The sequence below is a fragment of the Ostrinia furnacalis genome, unplaced genomic scaffold (assembly GCF_004193835.3).
Source record: "Ostrinia furnacalis isolate ACB-3 unplaced genomic scaffold, ASM419383v2 OfSCF5404, whole genome shotgun sequence".
In the NCBI taxonomy this organism is placed as follows: domain Eukaryota; kingdom Metazoa; phylum Arthropoda; class Insecta; order Lepidoptera; family Crambidae; genus Ostrinia; species Ostrinia furnacalis.
Genome location: NW_021135643.1, coordinates 36,260 through 57,007, shown reverse-complemented (window position 1 = coordinate 57,007; position 20,748 = coordinate 36,260). Strand labels below are relative to the sequence as shown.

General features: G+C 42.2%; 1 protein-coding gene across 3 annotated transcripts; it reads right to left on the bottom strand.

Annotated features, from left to right (window-relative positions):
• Window positions 1-170: 170 nt before the first annotated feature.
• On the bottom strand, window positions 171-20,455 carry LOC114361088 (WD repeat-containing protein CG11141). 3 transcript variants are annotated; one of them, XM_028316012.1, is made up of 12 exons: window positions 20,065-20,455; window positions 18,801-18,964; window positions 17,028-17,151; window positions 15,235-15,398; window positions 13,320-13,464; window positions 11,901-12,100; window positions 10,178-10,281; window positions 3,229-3,372; window positions 2,894-2,991; window positions 2,272-2,408; window positions 1,307-1,411; window positions 171-755 (listed from the first exon to the last, which is right to left on the bottom strand). In XM_028316012.1, the coding sequence occupies exons 1-12, from the start codon at window positions 20,287-20,289 to the stop codon at window positions 374-376; spliced, it is 1,992 nt and encodes a 663-aa protein (XP_028171813.1). In that variant the 5' UTR covers window positions 20,290-20,455; the 3' UTR covers window positions 171-373. The 3 variants fall into 3 exon arrangements, with proteins under 3 accessions (XP_028171813.1, XP_028171812.1, XP_028171814.1); XM_028316011.1 differs by lacking the exon at window positions 2,894-2,991 and having other exon boundaries at window positions 3,131-3,372; XM_028316013.1 differs by lacking the exon at window positions 2,894-2,991 and having other exon boundaries at window positions 3,131-3,369.
• Between the last annotated feature and the right edge of the window lie 293 nt (window positions 20,456-20,748).

Here is a 20,748-nt window from a genome sequence, read left to right as displayed (position 1 = left end):
ATACCTCATGCACTTACTGAGTTAAACGACCTATAGTCTGGTCTGTGAGCACGTAAAATTTTGTCCAATGACCCATATATCCTTATCGCTCGCGCGTAATTATATAACTGTCGCGACTGTGCGACGCGCGCCCGCAGTGAGTGTGCGAGCGCGACAGCAACATAATTACGCGCGAGCGATAAGGATGGGTAGCTTGGGGTCATTGGACAAAATTCTACGTGCTCACAGACCGGGCTTTATAAATCATTATCTTAAAATGTCAAATAGCCTATTCACAGGAACCAAGTTGCAACTCGCAGCCGACGCGGCGTCGATAAGATTTTGCATAAAATACAAAGGAATCCTAATGACCTCACTTCGGCCTCGCGCGGCATCAGATGATCTCCCAGTCGCTTTCTATGGGCTCCTCCGGGGACATGGCTGCTTGCGGGCCCTTCAGCCCGTTCGTCTTTTCCAACTTCAACTCTATGTCGCCCAAGTTCCAGTTGTTGGGCAACTGCACGACTTTCGGCACTAAGTCTATGGGCCTAGAGTCCTGAATCTGTTTGGGCGCTGTTTTTTCTTTAGGAGGGTCAATATAGGGCGTGTCTATCAACTGGAACTTTTTGTAAGTCGGCTGGGGAGGAGGCTCCGGCTTCTCGTGATCGGTCTTCGGGGTGCTAATGCTCAGGGATTCTAGATTGAGCAGCTTGGCCAACATTTTTTCTTTCTCTTCTATTTGCTTTTCGAGAAGATCGTCGTTTTGTGGCACCTCCCTGAGGAGAAATCGAACATGATCATTCGCGGCGGTTTGAAATCTATGGCGGTATAAGCGATTATTATCTACACTAATATTAAAAAGAGGAAAACTTTTAAAAAAGGCGGAAATTTAGTGTATAACATAAATCGTCTAATTCGCTGCAAGTGGATATGAATACAGCGTGGGACGTCCACCCACAAGGTGTACCGACGACATGATAAAGGTAGCAGTAAGGCGCTGGACGCAGGCCGCTACCAACCGGGCAACATGGAAAGCATTGGGGGAGGCCTAGGTTCAGCAGTTGACGTCCTATGGCTGAGATGATGATGATATGAATAATTTTAGAATCTTGTCTCGGGGTAAGTTAAACTGTCATTGGACTCTCATCGAAATTTATCAGAAGAACATAGGAGGAGGCGGTAGACGTAGTTTGGTCGCGGGAGGTGCCTGGATCCGGGCGGCGCAGGACCGGTCTTTGTGGAAAACCTTGGGGGAGGTCTTTGTCCAGCAGTGGACGTCTCGAAACATACAAGGAGTTCGAAGGTTCGCCATATTACAGGTACTCACCCGTAAACGCTGACGTTCATGAGGCAGGGGCTGGTGTAGCTGACGGCGTCGGCGCGCCGCACCGGTGTCGCCATGCGAGGCGTGCTGCTGCCCGACCCGCCGTCCCTTTGGGAACAAACATATTCAGCACCAACAAAAACAAAACTTACGATTAATGCCCGGTTCCCACTAAGGCCCAGAACACACGGTGAAACGCAACTGCAACGAAACTGCAACTTCTAGTTACTTTACGCGACCAGTTTGAAACAGATTTGAAATGGTCGCGTCATGTGTGGTCTCTCAACGGAATCTTTGGCAGAAACTTAGATGCAACTCAAAAGTAACTAGAAATTGCAGTTTCGTTGCAATTGCGTTTCACCGTGTGTTCTAGGCCTAAGGCGAAGCGGAGTGGAGAAGCGTCGGGCCGTAATTTTTTTCTATAGAATTTGACAGCGGCGGCGGCAGCGCAGCTCTTATAGATGACCTAAACTGAACTGTTCCACCAAACTCATTGACAGGGGGGCGTCACCATCGTTCAACTATATAGTTTCCAACATGGCAAAAATCGGAACCAGCGATCCGGTATTGACAGTGGCGCCCCGCTGTCAATGTCACGGATAGGGCAGTTCAGTATATTAGGTCTATAGCGGAGAGAAGTAGATTGTAGAAATAATGAAATCAGATTATTCAAAACACTTCTGCGCTCCGCTCCGTTCTGCTCTACCTTGGTGGAAACCGGACCTTTAAAAATTAATTAACTAAGATGGCGCCGTCTTGCCCTCCGAAAATAAGAATCTCTGCTCCAAAGTCTTTATACTAAAGTATATTAGTAGTAAAACATTGGAAGGAATCCCCTCTGCGCCACCTCTTACCATTATAAATTATGATGGCACAGACACAGACATTTAGACCTAGTAGCTTAATGCTATGCTCCACACTGCATCTCAAAAGTGTCAACAGCTAAGAAAATGCAGTAAATTTTGTACCTTCTCCTGCTTCTCCGGCTGCTATGTATGAGTTCCTCGTCGCACTTCTTCTCCATGATACTGTTGTACAGTTTAAGCTTCCGCTGCAGTTCCTCCGACTTCGCGCGGCGAATCTCTTCGGCGTCGCTGGACACGTCCTGAAAATAGAATTCATTTATAAGAACAATATCCATACACGGCCGATGGGGAAGCAAGGTTCTGGAGAGGAGACTACGCACCCAAAAGCGCAGCAAAGGACGTCCACCCACAAGGTGCACCGACGACCTCATATAGGTAGCAGGAAGGCGCTGGATGCAGGCCGCTACCAAGCAGCTATTGTGGAAATCATTGGGGGAGGCTTATGTTCAGCAGTGGACGTCCTATGGCTATAAATGACATATGACATGTTTGAACAAGGACATAGAACCCACAGCAGAGTCAACACCACTCCACTGACACGTTGCCCTATGACCCAGTTGCGCCTTGCCCATCATGCTCGAACTAATTGACTTTAGATTCCAGCACAATTTCCAAGATATCTCCCAGCAGTATGTTTCACGCAGCAGTTCGACCATAGCATAGCAACCAGCATTCTACAGCATCGTTTCCCTATGACACAGTCTATATGGCTTTGCCATTATACCTTGAACTCATTGATGATGGATTCCAGCACATTCTCCGATATATCTCCAGGCAGATGCTTAATAGGCGGCAGCTCGAAGCACTCTTCAGCGCTTGCAACTGCCGCTTCGTTGTCGCGCGCGAATGGCTCCAACACTCCAGCGATGAGAGACACGTCGAGCGCCGTCCAGAGCATAGCAACCAGCATTCTACAGCATCGTTGCCCTATGAAACAGTCTATATGGCTTTGCCATTATACCTTGAACTCATTGATGATGGACTCCAGCACATTCTCCGATATATCCCCAGGTAAATGCTTGATGGGCGGCAGCTCGAAGCACTCTTCGGCACTTGCAACTGCCGCTTCGTTGTCGCGCGCGAATGGCTCCAACACTCCAGCGATGAGAGGCACGTCGAGCGCCGTCAGCTCGCGCACCGTGCTCACTGCCAGCTGGATCGATGACGTCAGCGACTTCGTCATCAGGTTGATCGGCTCCTCTGCTGGATAAGGATTCTTTTTAGACGTAATTCAACGAAACTAGTGATTAGATAAGCACCAGTTTAAACTATTGTTGAATTTTTACTATACATTATCACTGTAACGAGATTTTGCAACGAAAAAAAAAACACTTTCATAAAGGTAAATAGATATGTATTTACCCTCCCGACGTTTCAACTCGGTTGCACGAATCATGGTCGCGGGCAGACTGAAGAGATGCGTCGTCTGCCCCGGCGCGATGAATTTTCTTCACCCACCCGCATTTGCACAATATTTTCGTCAGTGGTACAGTCAGTCCGACAAACTACACTAACAGTTAAGAATTTAAACGTCGGGAGGGTAAACATCTGTTTACCTTTATAAAAGATTTTGTTGCAAAATCCCGTATAAGGGATAATTTATACAAGTTTAGCTTTAAATCTTGTATTTATTTCTAAATAGAAATACTAAACAGTAAGGAATGACTAAGTAGGCTTCCAACTTCTCCGGGGTCGATTCTGTTTCTGCTTTCTTGCTGTATCACACTCAGCTCCACTATAGCTGTCAGGGGGCTTAGTGTGAGTTTACATCAAACGTGTTCGTAGCGAGTGCGTAAAACAATGACATTAAATGTATGACAGATTGTACAGCGTCCGTACGGCGACCACGGGCTGGAAAACGTAGCGTGGGCAGGCCTCCTACTAGGTGGACCGACGATCTGGTAAAGGTCGCGGGAAGAGCCTGGATGCGGGCAGCGCAGGACCGTTCATTGTGGAAAACCTTGGGGGAGGCCTTTGTCCAGCAGTGGACGTCATTTGGCTGAAACGAACGAACGAACGAACAGCGTCCGTAGCGGATACTTTCAAGAACTAAAATCACACTAAGCCCACAGGTGTTACCTGGGTATACCTAGCTAGCGACACTTCGCTCTAAACTCTTAGGCTGGGTTGCACCATCTTACTTTAACTTTAACGTCAAAAGCCTGTCAAACTACATACAAAAACACCGGTTATAGCTTCGCTCAGTTAGGTGGTGAACTCAGCCTTAATCCTTTCCATTCCTACATTATTATAGATACTCCTTGATATTATTGCAAATGAGGCGGAGGAGATTCCAAGTTTCGGTCTCTGAAAGACTCACAATAAAACCCAAACAATGAAGGTTGGGCAGTCCAAATCGTCTTGGGACCTGTCACAAAATAATAGAAGAAATACTGGAACTTTTTAACTAGCACGATTCTTAATTCAAGTCCTTCAAGTGTGTAGTAGACATTTAGGCGGTTATCACACTGCGCCGCGCTCCGTCGCGGAGCGCGTGATTTCATATAAAAAAAACCCGCGCGCGGACGCGTTGTCAGTGTGTTGTGCCGCGCGTGTTTTCCATACAAACTGAGGTACTTACATACAATGATTAAATCTGTCGTCCCGCGCTCCGCGGCGGAGCGCGGCGCAGTGTGATAACCGCCTTAAGCGTGCGATATCGGAAGACTTAGCCGACAAGACACCATGTTTTATGTGGCATGACACTTCTGGCAATTTCGATATGTAAAGGTTCGACAAAAACAACGCGTGCAACCCGCGTGCACGATGGCGATGGCGATCCTACTGATTCTACTTATCGCCATCGCCATCGCGCACGCGGGCTATACGCGTTGGTTTGGCTGAACCTTAAAAAACACTAAGGCCCAGAACAGACGGTGAAACGCAACTGCAACTTTCTTATGATTCTGATGAATGAAACTGAAACTGAAAGCTTCAAACTGGTCGCGTCATGTGTTGTCTCTCAACGGACGCTATGGCAGAAACTTAGATGCAACTCAAAAGTAACTAGCAGTTGCAGTTTCGTTGCAGTTGCGTTTCACCGTCTGTTCTGGGCCTTAGGCTTAACTTATCGTGCAACAATGTTTACATCGAACGCTACTTAACTACAAGCAAGCGAGAGCCATTGCTCATATACATAAATATACTAAGCACAGTGAAGCAAAGGAACTGAAGTGGTCGGAAATAAAAATGCGATGTGTTCTAAAAAGTATATTTATATATAAGTACAATGGCCATGCTGACGACATAGTCATACAATCAAATAAAATTGGGATCTCACTACAAAGGGTAACTAAAAAATCTGAAGAGATCTTAACATTTCGGAGAAATTAGTGCAAAATTGACTACATTTCAGACACCAACGTCAGACATTATGTAGGTTGTCCAGAATAATACAGTAATATAAAGATATGTTCACATTACTGTCTCTCCGCGCATGTATTAACACGAATACGCCATAAAATAGGTCCAAAATATTCATTTACTTAAAAAATTCAACCAAAGTAGATTAAGCACAGCACCAACATTAATTAGTATTCATTACGAATTGTTAAAACCTCTTCGATCATAACCGATTCCTCACGTGTGCTCAAATACAACTTACTCCACACACAATCATTTCTCGTTTTCACTCTATTTGTCCTTTTTGCTCACACTTGACACCAGTGAGAAAGACGGATGTAGCAATAGTGTTGCTAAGGCGGTATAATCTAGTCTGTGAGCACGTAGAATTTTGTTCAATACCGCAGTGAGTGTTCGAGCGCGACAGCAACATAATTACGCGCGAGCGATAAGGATGGGTAGCTTGGGGTCATTGGACACAATTCTACGTGCTTACAGACCGGGCTTTAGTTTTGGTAACAACTCATTAGATCTTACGAATAATTTTGCATTTTTCGTTATATTTTCGCAAATGTGAGGAGACGGGAATAAAGCATGGTACTAATAAGCAGATTCTGGCTTAGAATAAAATAAAAATAACTAAAGAAGACAAAAGCATACCACAGTGAAAGTACATTGATTGATATCATGCATCATTCTATGAACGATCATTCATTGTGTATCAACAATTTTTATAGGAAAATAACTTTTAGCACCTAAATCTTAAGCTCTATGCGTCACATACAGAGTTATTAAAATAAAATCGTGACAACTTAAACTCTAACCCCCTTACAAATAAAAATTTACACAGTTGTTGAACACTGTTTTAAAATAACATTTCCATACTGAACGTCACTTTGAAACACTGTTCAACGAGCGTGTAAGTTTTATTACTAAGGGGTAAAACTAAAATATCTGTGAATTCGTCATCGTGATAAAACCTACAATATTACAACCGTAAGAATTTAGTATTTATTTTAATTATATGTTACTAAATTGGCGGTCGTTGTAAGTTGTTGTTGACTAGACTTACTAACGATTAATATGAAATTATCTGAATTTCTGTTTTGTGTTATAGATCAGAGGCTAAACTACTAGTGTGATGCATATGTATATGAAGACAGTGTCTATTATTGTCTATGTAGTTAGCAGTAGAAAGATATTTGAATATTCAACTTCAAAAACACAATTTTAAATATACAAGACCATTAAAATTTTCAGCGAAGGGCCTTTGGCCTAGTCAAATATTATCCTAATTCCCATTTAAAATTTAAGTATCAAAAATATGTAAGTACTCACAACATTATATACTGCTTATAAAGCTTTTAACTAAATTCATTGTGCATCATTGTAATCACATAAACTACAATACCTTGTTAGACCTACATCTAAAAATTAATACTAATCTCTTTAATTAATTAATACTAATTTCCGTAAACTTATAAGTACTTCGTTTCACATCTTTTCAAGAGGAATGTTTTTGACGTATTTGTTACCAAATTGAAAACGTAATAAAAATTAATAGTCAAAATACCGGAAATGTTGAGTCTTAAAAATATATAACAATAAATCCTACAACTAAAAATAGCAAACAATGTAAGCAAGGTTTAACTTCTGACAGTCGGCATCTTTCCCTTCTCTGCTATGCTATAATCTAGTACTTAACTTAGTCAGTACTCAGTGCCTGAGATATGGCAGCGGCACGGGAAGGTGTTTTTGTAACGTCAAACGTCAGCGAAACTTCACATCTTCTTCAGATTTAAAGCCTTGATCACACGTACCGAGCAAACGGGCGAGACAGTGCTCTCGGCCGAGTACTCAGTGTGTATGAACATTACGCCGAGTGCTCGGCCGAGCGCTCGAGTATGTGACTCGCTCACCCAAATGTCTCGACCGAGTAAACATTTTACTGTCTCGCCCGTTTACTCGGTACGTGTGATCAAGGCTTTTCTGTTCACGTGTTTTGAAATTAGCACAGTCAGTTCAGTTCTATTGAAACTTTTATTTTTCTCTAATCTGTGGACGTGACGTCAATCATTTGGGTGAGTCGCCACTCGCCACTCAGCGAGACAGAGTGCACGTTCAGACCTGCCGAGCGAGCGAGCGAGACAGTAAGGGGAAGCGGGAGGATGGACACTCAGACTGTCTAATGCTACTGTCTCGTCGCTTTGCTCGGCCGATCACTCGGCGTAATATTCATACACACCGAGTATTCGGCCGAGAGCACTGTCTCGCCCGTTTACTCGGTACGTGTGATCAAGGCTTTATATGTGTCACGTTATATCATGTCAATGTCACCCCTCCTATTCCTCAGGCGTTGACTTGAGTTAAGAGCTGGAGCCATAACAGGTACACATTATTTTATTACCTGTCAAAAGTATAACCTTTACTCGCTACTCTGTACATTATAAAATAAGCGAATATAAAATTTAACAAGCAAAATAATAGCGTTTAAGCTCTACACACATTGGTCCTCATTTGGTATAGGGTAAGGCACTTTTAGACTTCTACAAAAGTACAGGGTGTAAAAAAACCCTTAACGAAACCAAAATCATATTCATTATGGATATGAAGCTGAAATCAGCTAAAATGTCATACATCAAGCTAATATAGCACCTTATAGTCGCTTGCCTCTCTAACTGATGTATCTGTCATTTTTTTCGAAACTGAGTTATCTACACCATCTTATTCAATTTGCAACGAATCGATCTGTCTAATCGCCTGAACATTTTGCTCAATGTCAGTTATGTCAGTTAGAGAGGTAAAAAAAAGTAGTTTGATGTTTCGACACTAAAATAAAAAAGTAATGGTGTTCGTTAAGTTTCATTTTACACCTTATACACACAACACATCACGTGAACTAAATCATAACAAAAACATAATCTTATAAGTACAAAATAATCGTTTGTTTAATAATTTCATCGATAAAAGTGAGTCAGTGAAATTTAAAGCGCCGTTTCTAAACGACATACGATCGATGGTGACGACCGCTCAAAGATCAAAAAATGGCACGAGACAACAAATAAATAACATATTATAATAAAGTAAGGAAAAATATTGCAATCTATGGAACTGGAATTTGTCACACGAGAGGATTTTTTTTTCAAGTATAAATTGGTCAATTGTAATAAAACTTAAATACGACAAAATCATGACACAATTAAAATTAATATGTGTAAGTAAGCAAGAATATTTGACGACTTGTAACTGAGTTAGAATGGCGTCAAAGGAATTTTATTGTCTTTTGAGAGACGTCACTAATTCATAGGACGGACTAATCGCTAAACACAACATAAAAATCACAACAAATACATATCATATCTACAAAATATCGGACCTATAAAACTAGGCAGTAAAAATCATACAGAAATAAAGCAGTTTCAAAATTCATATACGATTTGTGCTATTTTGTCATAGTTGAAAAACACTTCGCATGATACCCGATGTTTTATAGGGCCGATATTTCCTTATATTTCTACCATGTTATAGTCTTTTATATCTTTACACTACATACTGAAATGTTTCAGTCAGCGTAAAATGTTTTTGTTTTAAAGACACTGGAGATTTTACACAAGAAAAAAATTACTGGTAGCATGATATCGTAAATTTAGCTTGGCATAAATCTACCGTGTAAATAGAAGTTGATTTTAAATCACATGCAATACTTATTTTGGAATACTGCTAGTTAAAATACTGGGTAAGTAATGTAAAATGTTATCGGAATCTTATTCGTTACAATATTGTATTATGTGCAACATGCATTCAATTATTGAAATATAGAAGAGGAAAATGGAAATGTAGATTTTTTTTCTGGGAATGTTTTATAGTAGGATTCATGCTTTTTTTCCCTAGTCTCACAGGCCTACAATATGATATTATGAAACATTTATCATTCATCAAATTATTTAATCAGAAGAATGTAAGAGCTCGAAGTTAATAGGGAAAAGTTATACCCCCTGGATATCGTAAAAGGTGACTAAGTAACTCCGTTGCGTCGGGAGTGTAGACCAAACCCTTCATCAGCCTCGAAAAATTAGAAAGGGTCGTGTTCCTGTATTCAATACTAAAGGGCTTTTGATAATGTTGACATAATATGGGGATAGTGGGTAGTTTAAATGTGCTCCTGCAGTAAGACGTAAGACCTTTGATAATGATGATGATGACATAAAATATGAGTATGTCAAGACTGCGGTCTAGGCCACACTCTGACTGAAGCGTGCTCGATATATGGGGCAATCAAATGGGGAGGTAATGCGTGTCAAGGCAGCGGCCTGTGAGGCCTCGCACCTAGAGGGGCGGGCTTGGGTACGTGCGCGATATATGGGTGAAAGTAGGAGTGGGAAATATGTATGTCAAGACTGCGGCCTGTGAGGCCACGCACCTAGACGGGCGGGCGGGGTACGTGCGCGATATATGGGTGAAAGTAGGAGTGGGAAATATGTGCATGTCAAGACTGCGGCCTGTGAGGCCTCGCACCTAGACGGGCGGGCGGGGTACGTGCGCGATATATGGGTGAAAATAGGAGCGGGATATATGCATGTCAAGAAGTAGGAGCGGGATATATGCATGTCAAGAAGTAGTAGCAAGATGTATGCATGTCAAGACTGCGGCCTGTGAGGCCTCGCACCTGAGCGGAGCGCGGCGGGCTCGGGCGCGTGCGCGAGCCGCACGAGCGATCGCGGGCCCTCCAGCACGAAGATCTCGTCCTTCGTCACCGACACCGATAAGATCCTGCAACAGAAGTACTGCTGAATGGAACTGTTACATTGACAGGATTCAACAACGCTCTGCTGTGTGGAACTGGAAGCGTAGTGTGAGTTTAAATGTATAAGCAGGCCTATTCATCTCCACGAGTTTACATAGAAAACAAAACACGCACGATGGCCCACCTACAGGATACTATTTGACAAGGCCTCACATACGAGCGAACATTGACTCACGCACGCGTATTCTTGTGTATGATGGAAGAAAATAAAGAAAATGGCGTACTAAATACTGTGCACTATTTAACTGCCTAAATAATAATAAAAACACAGAATGTACTTTTTTAAGTTGCCTCAAGACACTGAGAAGTAAATAAGTAGTTAATATTATTCATGATAATTCATGCTAAATCATGTATTTCCTCCGCCATTTTCCGCAGTTTGGCACCTCACGTCACATAATTTTACCGAAGTCAGCTCTATAGCTTCGGCGCAGTGCCGATCACTGACGTTTGTCAGCAAAATGGTGCTTGACTCTTGAGACAGGCTAAATTACACCATATTGTTAATGACATTGAGCATACATTTTTTTAAATACCTTCGCGAAGTAAAACTTCTGTACGTAGTACTTATTTTATTATTCTGTGGTATAAGTGACATTAATTGTATGGATTGTACAGCGCCCCTAGCGGAGAACTAAAATCTTCATAAATATATTTTTTTAACGCAGTCGATATCGAATGCGTTCGACGTAAACTCACATTACGCCCCTTGTTCCCATCTCGTTAAACTGACAGGATTAAAAAACACGCCGGCGCTGCACCACAGCGCGCTGTGTGGAATTGTTTATTATTTTCAAATTGTTTCAACACTGCAACTTCTGTGTAGTCAGGACTGACTGCCAATAAAGACCCAACTAATGAAGGAAAGGTCATTGGCTCCCAACGCAATGTGTCTAAAGGAAACAGGATAACCGACTTCTCTTAATTGTAAATAATAAAAGCACGAAAGACATACTGATAAAAACACCATTCAGATTTCTAAAGACAACAAAAAGTTTACTTCCATGAAAGGTTTCAAAGACAGCTTAAGATCTAAGTCTGAGGTACTAGCTACTATCTTTATAAGTAGTATCTTAACGTTTCCAACTCACTTTCTTAAGTCATCGACCACGGCGACAGCGGTCAGCGACCTCGGGTCCAGAATATACAGGATGTGTTCGTTGTGGGACACGAGGAAGTGTTCTCGGAACACGTAGAGCGGCCCTAAAGGTGCATTCTTTAGTGCTTTACAGCTATAGCAAGGTTTTGGAGTGGAGGCCACGTATCGGAAAGCGCAGCGTAGGACGTCCACCCACAATGTGGACGACGACCTCATAAAGCAGGAAGGCGCTGGATGCAGGTCGCCGCCAACCGGCCATTGTAGAAATCATTGGAGGAGGCCTACGTTCAGCAGTGGACGTCCTATGGCTGAAATGATGACAATGATTATAACTATGCTTACTTTCGGAGATCGTCGACCACAGCGACAGCGGTCAGCGACCTCGGGTCCAAAATATACAGGATGTGATCGTTGTGGGACACGAGGAAGTGTTCCCTGGACACGTAGTGTGGCCCTAAGGTGCATTCTTACAGCTGTAGTGCTTACTTTCGGAGATCGTCGACCACGGCGACAGCGGTCAGCGACCTCGGGTCCAGAATATACAGGATGTGTTCGTTGTGGGACACGAGGAAGTGTTCCCGGAACACGTGGAGCGGCCCGAAGTTGTATTCGCGGTCGGCATGCGAGTGCTTTCGGGCGGCCGGGTTGAGGAGCTCGGCTACCGTTAGCGGGTTTGATATTGCCTCCTGCAATGTAAGATAGTTAAGTTGACAAATCGCGGCTACTTTTATTTTTGTTCATATTCACTTGGTTATATGCTTTAAAGCTTTTGTCGCTGCGACAAGCTACTGGCGAGCTCTCGCTCGGAGTGTGCTGTTCACACTTACAGGGCTGATCTTCAACCTATTTAACGATCAAGGGCTCTTTCCTCCAAAAACAAAAATCACACCTTTTTATAGAACTTTCTAGTGGTTGCGAACAATTGTTACGTTATTGATATTGCCGCTACCATACCCCAGGCACTGACTCAGTTAAGCTATAGGCCTTTAAATGGTTTGACAATGACAGAGCGGAGAAGTGTTTTGAATAAGCAATCAGATTTCTTTATTCAGAAAACAGTCGCTTTGAAGGAGCTAAGTTAAACAATCTGGCCTAAAAAATCCGATTTGCCCCTTAGGTCAGAAGCTGGGCATGACTTGCCTCCTCCTAGCCCTAGGTACGCCCATCTTCTTCTTAGTCGGGCACTCTTGTCAGAGTGGTCGTGGTTGCGCTGACGAGGTACATGGTGAGGTAATGTCATCTCCGAGGGTAGCTCTCCTGGCGATGTGCTTCCGTTTCTGACGGTTAGAGGCGTCGCAAGTACACTGGACCATGGTGGACTCAGTTGCCTTTGTGATGGCGTCCATCCAGCGGGTTGGCGATCGACCGCGTGCTCTCCTGCCTTCCACCTGGCCCTGAACTACCAGTCTCTCCATTGAGTTCTCATTTCTAGAGACGTGACCAAAGAACTTCAGTATTCGTAAAGCCTGGTCCGTGAGCACGTAGAATTTTGTCCAATGACCCCAAGCTACCCATCCTTATCGCTCGCGCGTAATGAGGGTTTTCGCGAATGCAACATCCGCTAGATGGCGGGACGTGGATGTGGGACTGCTGCGTGATTGGTGGATTTTGACATATCTGTCAATGTCATGTCAAAAATAACCAATCATGCAGCATTTGGACCTCGCGTCTACGTATTGCCATCTGGCGGATTTTTCATTTGCGAAAACCCTCATTGTGTTGCTGTCGCGCTCGCACATTCACTGCGGGCGCCCGTTGCACAGTCGCGACAGCAATATAATTGCGCGCGAGCGATAAGGATGGGTAGCTTGGGGTCATTGGACAAAATTCTACGTGCTCACGGACCAGGCTTTAGTTGCACAGTGGACGATAGTCGGCACGCCCATGAACCGGGGCTAACGGTACCTTGAAGAGCAGCGTCTGGTGCACGGTGCCGGCGGCGTCGGCGCGCCACACGCGCAGCCCGGCGCGCGCGCAGAACGCCGCCGCCGCGCCCGCCGCGCCCCCGCGGGCGTATGAATGCTGCCAGACACCACCCAATGCGCACAGGCTGCAATACCGAAGCGAATGAGGGCTATCAGAAATCAGAAATATTTATTTGCTTTTACATGGTTTTACAAGATATTATTATTACAATTGGCATGTCCACATGTTGACTTAATTAGTCATGCAAATATTGAAAAAAAATGTAAGTACAAAAGAACAATAATAAATTACAGCGTTTGAATGTCAGGATTGTTATTACAATGGATTATATTAACATGCTTTACAATAAATAATTCTAGTCAAGAAAATTAAATAGTCTGTTAATTATAATAATTTGTCGTCAAAGTATTCTTGTACTGAGTAATAGCATTTATTCAAAAGCCAGATATGCAACTTTTTTTTAAACAACTCTAGCGGCAACAGTTTAAAAAATTCAGGCAACTTATTATATATTTTAATAGCCATACAATAGGGGCTTTGTTTAAATAATTGCAGTCTTATGCTAGGAAACATTATTCTATTTTGGTGTCTCGTTTGCTTATTTTTATATTGGCCTCTTGTAACAAAATATTGAGGGTTTTGTTTTACAAATATACACATTTGTTTTATGTACAAGCATGGTAACTATCGTTTTTATACTTAAAAGTTGGCACCCCTGGCGATTGACAGGACCTTACTCTACAGTGGCGCCATCTTGATCAGAGCAAATGCGATAGTCCTCCTACCACTTTAGCGCTCACAAGTTGGTGCTACTGTCTTCGCTACTAGCAAGTGACAGGACCTTACTCTACAGTGGCGCTAACTGGTGAGCGCTAAAACGATAGCCCTCATTGTGAACTGGTAGTGCACGTGCTATGGAGAGGGCTAAGGTCGTGTTTCTTTGCGAGATCGAATCAGAAATGAAGAGATCCGTAAACGAACTAGTCGCCGACATAGCCCGACGGATTAGCAAGCTGAGGTGGCAATGGGCAGAGCACATAGTACGCAGAACTGACGGACGATGGGGCAGCAAGGTTCTGGAGTGGAGGCCGCGTACCGGAAAACGCAGCGTGGGACGTCCACCCACAAGGTGGACCGACGACATCATAAAGGTAGCAGAGAAGCGCTGGACGCAGGCCGCTACCGATCGATCAACATGGAAAGCATTGGGGGATGCCTATGTTCAGCAGTGGACGTCCTGATTCATGATAATTCAGATTTGTTCGCGATTTTGCCGACGTGAATTTAAAACGTGAAGTGAAGAAAGTATTAATTGCTAAGGTAGGTAATCTAAAGTAAAAATATTTCTGCTTCCAACTTCAACTCCCAATCCATCTCCCTCCTTTCTCCTCTATTGGATTTGCTGGATACTAGTTTTTTTTAAATCACAACCAGGAAGCTTTTGGCTTACATCTCACCTAATGGAAAGCCGAAGGTGGAAAAAAGCTTCAGCCGGAATCCTCAACCACAGAAGAACTGAACTGATTATCTTACCTCTGCCTGAACACAACAATACTATTATACGCTGGACACGAGCAGTAGCTCACCTGCACGAGCTCGTGGCCGCGGCCACGAGTGTGACGTCACTGACCTCTTGCGCTCCTTCTTGCCGAGCTGGCTGACGCGCCAGCGAGCGTCGGCACGGCAGTAGCTCCCTGCACGAGTGTGACGTCACTGACCTCCTGCGCTCCTTCTTGCCGAGCTGGCTGACGCGCCAGCGAGCGTCGGCACGGCAGTAGCTCCCTGCACGAGTGTGACGTCACTGACCTCCTGCGCTCCTTCTTGCCGAGCTGGCTGACGCGCCAGCGAGCGTCGGCACGGCAGTAGCTCCCTGCACGAGTGTGACGTCACTGACCTCCTGCGCTCCTTCTTGCCGAGCTGGCTGACGCGCCAGCGAGCGTCGGCGCGCGCGCACACGATGCTGCGGTACACGCTGGAAACGAGCAGCGCACTCTGGCAGTAGCTCATCTGCACGATCTCGTGGCCTTCGTTCACGATCTCTTGCGACTTGCACAGGTGCTGCACAAGAGAACAACAATGTTAGGCGGGTTTTAAGGCTTGGGCAGACCAAACGCGGGGCAGTAGCAGCGCAGTTTGAATGCGGGCCCGCGCAAGTTGTAATACAAGAAACTCTTTGAAGTGTGTCACACCAAATTTGAACGCGGGCCGGCGCTCCAACCGCGCCGCACTGCAATTGCCGAACGACAAACGAGGCGGCGCGGGTGCGGGACAGAAGCGGCTTCTGACCCGCGTTTGGTCTGTGATTCCCTTTAGTGTCATGCGGACTGTTAGTGCGAACCCGCTCCTCACGGCCAATCTGTATGAACTTCTAAGGAGCGTTTTAGAGTAATGCGATCCGGAGGAACCGCTCCGCTCCCTAGCAGTTCATACAGATCGGCTGTGCGGAGCAATCCGCACTGACAGTCCGCGTGACACTAAAACCCGCCTTACGTTTAGACCTAAGCCTAGGCGCCAACTGCAAACTTTTTGTCGGCCGATAGTTTAGTCGGACAGTTAATAGTTAGTATGAGTATTGAGTATGTACGGAAGTGCGCACATTACACCGATTGATTCTTTATACGATTTAGAATCGAGCCCGACTAAAAATTGGTGGACTGCGCCTAGGCTAACAGTAATGACTCATTTTCGTTAGTCGATAAGTCGGTCGACGTGAGCGTTCTAGGTCAGTAATCAGATTTCTATAAACAAGGTACCCGGCTCTTAGACATTAGGATTCCCGCGCCTCGAAGATGAGATGACTAAAGATAATTCTTGTCCCAGTCCTTAATATACTGATCAATGTCAATACTATGTTACAAAAGCTTACTTCTTAATTAGTTTACGACCAGGAAATCGCCGTAATTACTAAAATACAAAGTACCTATTTATTAATTATTTTCAATGATGAGTCATATCAGTTCCGTTTATAAATAAAACGTTATCAATATGTAACGGAAAAAAGCTTATACTTAACGGACAAAACTCCGATATAGGCCGAGACACACCCCAATAAATATTTGTGCTAAGTTTTTATCATACTATCGCCAGGTTGTTCCCTGGTATTGGTACAGGCTGGTCCCTATTGGTTGCCAGGTAAAGCATACGCTTTATCTGGGAATCAATAGTTTGTGTACACGTGCAGTATAATATTGTAAGTCTACAAACATAATATCTGCATTAATTTGTATGTAATATACCACTTCACGGTCGCTGTGTTCGACCGCAAGAGAATAAATAGGCTAAGGCCTTGTTCAGACGAGCGATAACCGCGCGGTTTAGGTGGTTCTCATTGGCACTGAGGCGGTAACCGTGCCGTTACGGTTTGATGCAAATTTATGAGAACTGTCCAGCTACCGCGCGATTATCGCTGTGTCCAAACCAGACCTATTGATATGTTTAGTCATCATTGCATTGCAAGGAAGTCGAACCTTAACCACAGAATAATAATAAGTCCTTAACTTCGAACTCCTCCTATATTCTTCTGATTAATTTTGTTGCGGGTTCAATGACAGACTTTCTCCCGGGACAAACTTGACCTTCACTGGTTGGGTTTTTATTGGCTGTCAAGCTGTAGATCCTGGCTACACAGGAGCTGCAGCGGTGGGAACGAGAGGTGGGAATAGTCCCGTAAATATCATACACACTTACCATATAAAAGTCTATCTCCGTCATGATGATGACTCCATTCTTGTCTCCGGAGAACAGCCGCATGCCGTTCTTGGACCATTCTATGGCTGTTATTTTACTCTTATGGAGGTCGCCTATTGTATACCTAGAAAAAAAGTATTGGTCATAATGTAACTCATTAATAAACGTCGCGTTAAGACCCGTGTCTTTCTATTTTAGTTGAAATGGAACGCGAGTTTAAAATCTTATAAAGTATTGGTCTGTAATAAATTAGTGACCCCGATCCACGAATACCATGGCCTGATAGTTTGCGTAATAGAGTATAGAGTACCTACAGAAATGCGTGTTCAAATCCTGTAAGAGACTAATTGACCCCCGGAGTATAGAATATGGAGTAAAAGATAGAATATACGTTTCCGAAGTGGCCTTAAGTAAGTGCACCTTAATACAGAAGCAGAGGTTTATCTCGTACATTTATGTAAGCAGTGATTGTACTGGTAATCAGAGCATGAAGATAGAAAACACATTGCTGCATAAAACTTATAATACTAGTGCAGTTGCTTGTGCCTTAGTTTCCATTACGAAATACAATGGCGTAGTTGTATCTTATTTGATCGTTTGTTGCCATTTCATTAAAAAAAAATATTTAAAAACGGGGACAGGGGCCCGTAGACCGGAGCTACGCCCCTAAGGAAACAATTTAGCTTAATGGCGCAAGTACACTATGCTGGAAATTGGCCGAGACGTAATAGTGTGATAGTGTGAACACCATCTCGGTTACTTTCTCCTTCACCCAACGTGCGTCGCCCATACTTCGATGTGCGATCTAGCGCTTCGTCTTGGTCAATTTTACCGCATAGTATACTTGCGCCATTATGTTTTTGCTCAAGAAGTGATTGTGCTGTGACGAAACAAACATAGATAAGTTGACTTGATGTTATGCTGACAGATAAAACAGTTAATTTGATACCATTATCTTTCTTGTTTGGTTTAATCTCTTGGAATACGTAATTATTTTTGTATGTTGGTAATAGGTAGGCTTAAAATATAGATAAGAAAAGGATAAATGTATAATGTAGGCAGGCTAGGATAAAAGTTTTTACAGAATGATAGCGATTTTTGTATTTATCCTGTTGAAGTAAACATACGTATCGGGAAAAAAGAGAGTATTTTAGGGTAAAATTTACCCTTTTCTTCCCCTTTACTACCGATCTCTTCAGTAGTACGATGGGAGGATTTTTTTACTAGGCACATTAACAAAAAAATTGTAGTGCTACGGGTTAAAAGATAAAATACGCCTTGCGAAGGTCATCGCTCCCAATAGCGAGGCTCGTCGACCGATCCCTCTGCACCGACTATTCACAGAGCCTCGACCTTTACGTTATCGCGGGAATGTCCCAACGCTCAACTCATAAATTACGCATTAGTCACCCACCTCTTAGAAACTAACGACATTTTTGGCGGGAATGTTTTGCTCGTGTCTTTGAAATTATATTGTTTGAACACTTCCGTGAGTCAGCATATTTTTTTAACTACTTGCGGAAGCTGTTTGTAATGTTTAAATTCGGATATAAATGGCTCTATACTTTTGAATTTTCCTGCATATTTTAATAAGATACTGCATTTACAAATAAATATTTTAAAAAATTAAGCAGAAATGTAGGCAACTTATAAACGAAAATAGAAAATAAAAAAGATATAAAAAAATAAATTAATATAAACATGGACAAATAAAATTAAAATGAAATTGGTGATGAATAATTTTTGTCATCTATGTATTTCTGTAAAACTCACCTCTCTACTTTAGGTTCCACTTTGGGCTTGAAGTCATCCGGTATGTTTTCAGGGTGCTCCTTAGGGATCTGGAACACGGTGACTTGGCCGGCTGCATTTCCAGCTCCCACCATGTAGTCCACCGTGCTGACAATCTTCACATATGTTATGGGACTGGTTGAAGCCTGGTTAACAAATAAAGAACCTTATTTATATTGTTATTAGATATGTTTATTGCATGCCTTGATAGAAAATGTTTCATCAAACACTTTTTTGGATTAAATTGAGGTCTTTAAATCTAATTAAAATTCATTTTAAAATATTTAAACTTAAAAATAATTCAATTAGTCAAAACATTTTTTGTCTTTTCAGCAATTAACTGTAAAGTGGTAATGTGCTACAACATGGTATGTTTATAAATAGTATGAGGAAATTGAATATAATAATTATTATGCAATGAATTCTAAAGGAAAAATATGACATATACACATCTGATGTTAAGTGGGATGCAGTCTAGGATGGTACATAAAATATATGCCCTGTAAGTGCCTATTCACTCTCGCCTTGAAATTTTCTTTCTTTCTTTTACACAGCTCAGATAAATAAACCCATTAAAAAGAAAATAAAACTCCAATTCAATTCTACTTAAATCTTTTACTGGGTTAATACCAAGTATACAATAACTATTTAATTGTAACATTAATCAGAATTTTATAGGATTTTGATAGTAAGTAACACCTCACTTAATACACTTACTGAGAAAAAATATGGCTATAAAAATGTGTTTATTACAACTAGTAAATCTAAAATGCCTGATGCTTTGTGAAGGATTGTAGTTTCAAGTCATTATTCAGAAAGATAATAGTAGAAATGAAGTTAATTGCTTTAGCAGTAAAACTTTATTATTGAGAGTTGTTATCTAGTTTTTTATTTGATTAAATATTTTAATTAAAAAAGGTCTGGTTGAGGAATTATAAGGGTGTTCTCAATAAATATTTTTATGTAAAATTTATGATTTTAATTTCCAACTAGAATAATGGAAGCTTAATAAATAAGTAGGTACAAACATTTGATAAAATTTCTATGTGGCACTCAAGATGTTTACTTAGGAAAAACATTTTTATCAGAACAAATTAGATTTGCTACTTTGGTAGGTGGTGTTCCAACATTGTAAAGGACTATATCGCTATAAACAACTGAGAGCGAAAGTGTTACAAGGTGAACGAAAGTACCAGCTGCTTGACCACAAATGGACCCTATTTACAAGTTAAAAGATAAATCTTACCTCGCATCTTAGCCTTTGGATGTTGCCCTTCTTTCTATCGTACCAATATACCAGTCCCACGTTCGTCCCGAGAGCAATATATTCACTCACAGCGTCCACGCAAGTCAAACATAACTCATTGGAAAATAACCCATTCTGTATGCGAGGCGGAATTAAATTCAAAATATGGGAACAAGGTGTCCACTCTCTAACAAATCCTTCCTCTGCGCCACCCGCCACTTCCATTGTTGATGTCTGTATTTTAATGCAACATTGATAACACGCTTAGAAATCAACTGTTATTATTTTAGGAATAAATTATCTCTTCAAATAAATATTAATTTTGAAAAATGAAAGTTCTCCTTTTTTGTACACTTGCACCAAATTTATGTCAACCAAATGTCATTGTCAATTCGTCAGTTATGCCAACCTCATAAATTAAAATACATGTTTTTTTTAATCCTGGTACCATACCATGCAAGTTTAGTCATCGCATGAAAAACATAGCATGCATAAATTATAAAATTTGCTTTATAGGTCGTGCAATAAACGAAAGTTGAAGCGAACACAGAAGAATAACAAAAACGGATGTACTATAAACGAACATGCTAATCGTTCAGAGTCAGCATGACAAGCGTTTATAGATGCAATCAATAAATATTTGCTTTCGTTAATCATTTCGTTAAAATAGTTTTTAATCCTAGG

Bases quoted from the DNA above. Each gene is read 5' to 3' on its own strand.
- LOC114361088 (XM_028316011.1), bottom strand. From the start codon at position 20,289: ATGGAAGTGGCGGGTGGCGCAGAGGAAGGATTTGTTAGAGAGTGGACA. The intron at 13,465-15,234 runs GTCAGTGACGTC...TCGGTATTGCAG, and splicing joins GGCAAGAAGGAGCGCAGGAG to CCTGTGCGCATTGGGTGGTG. The intron at 3,373-10,177 runs GTGCGAGGCCTC...ATCCTTATCCAG, and splicing joins GCCCGCCGCGCTCCGCTCAG to CAGAGGAGCCGATCAACCTG.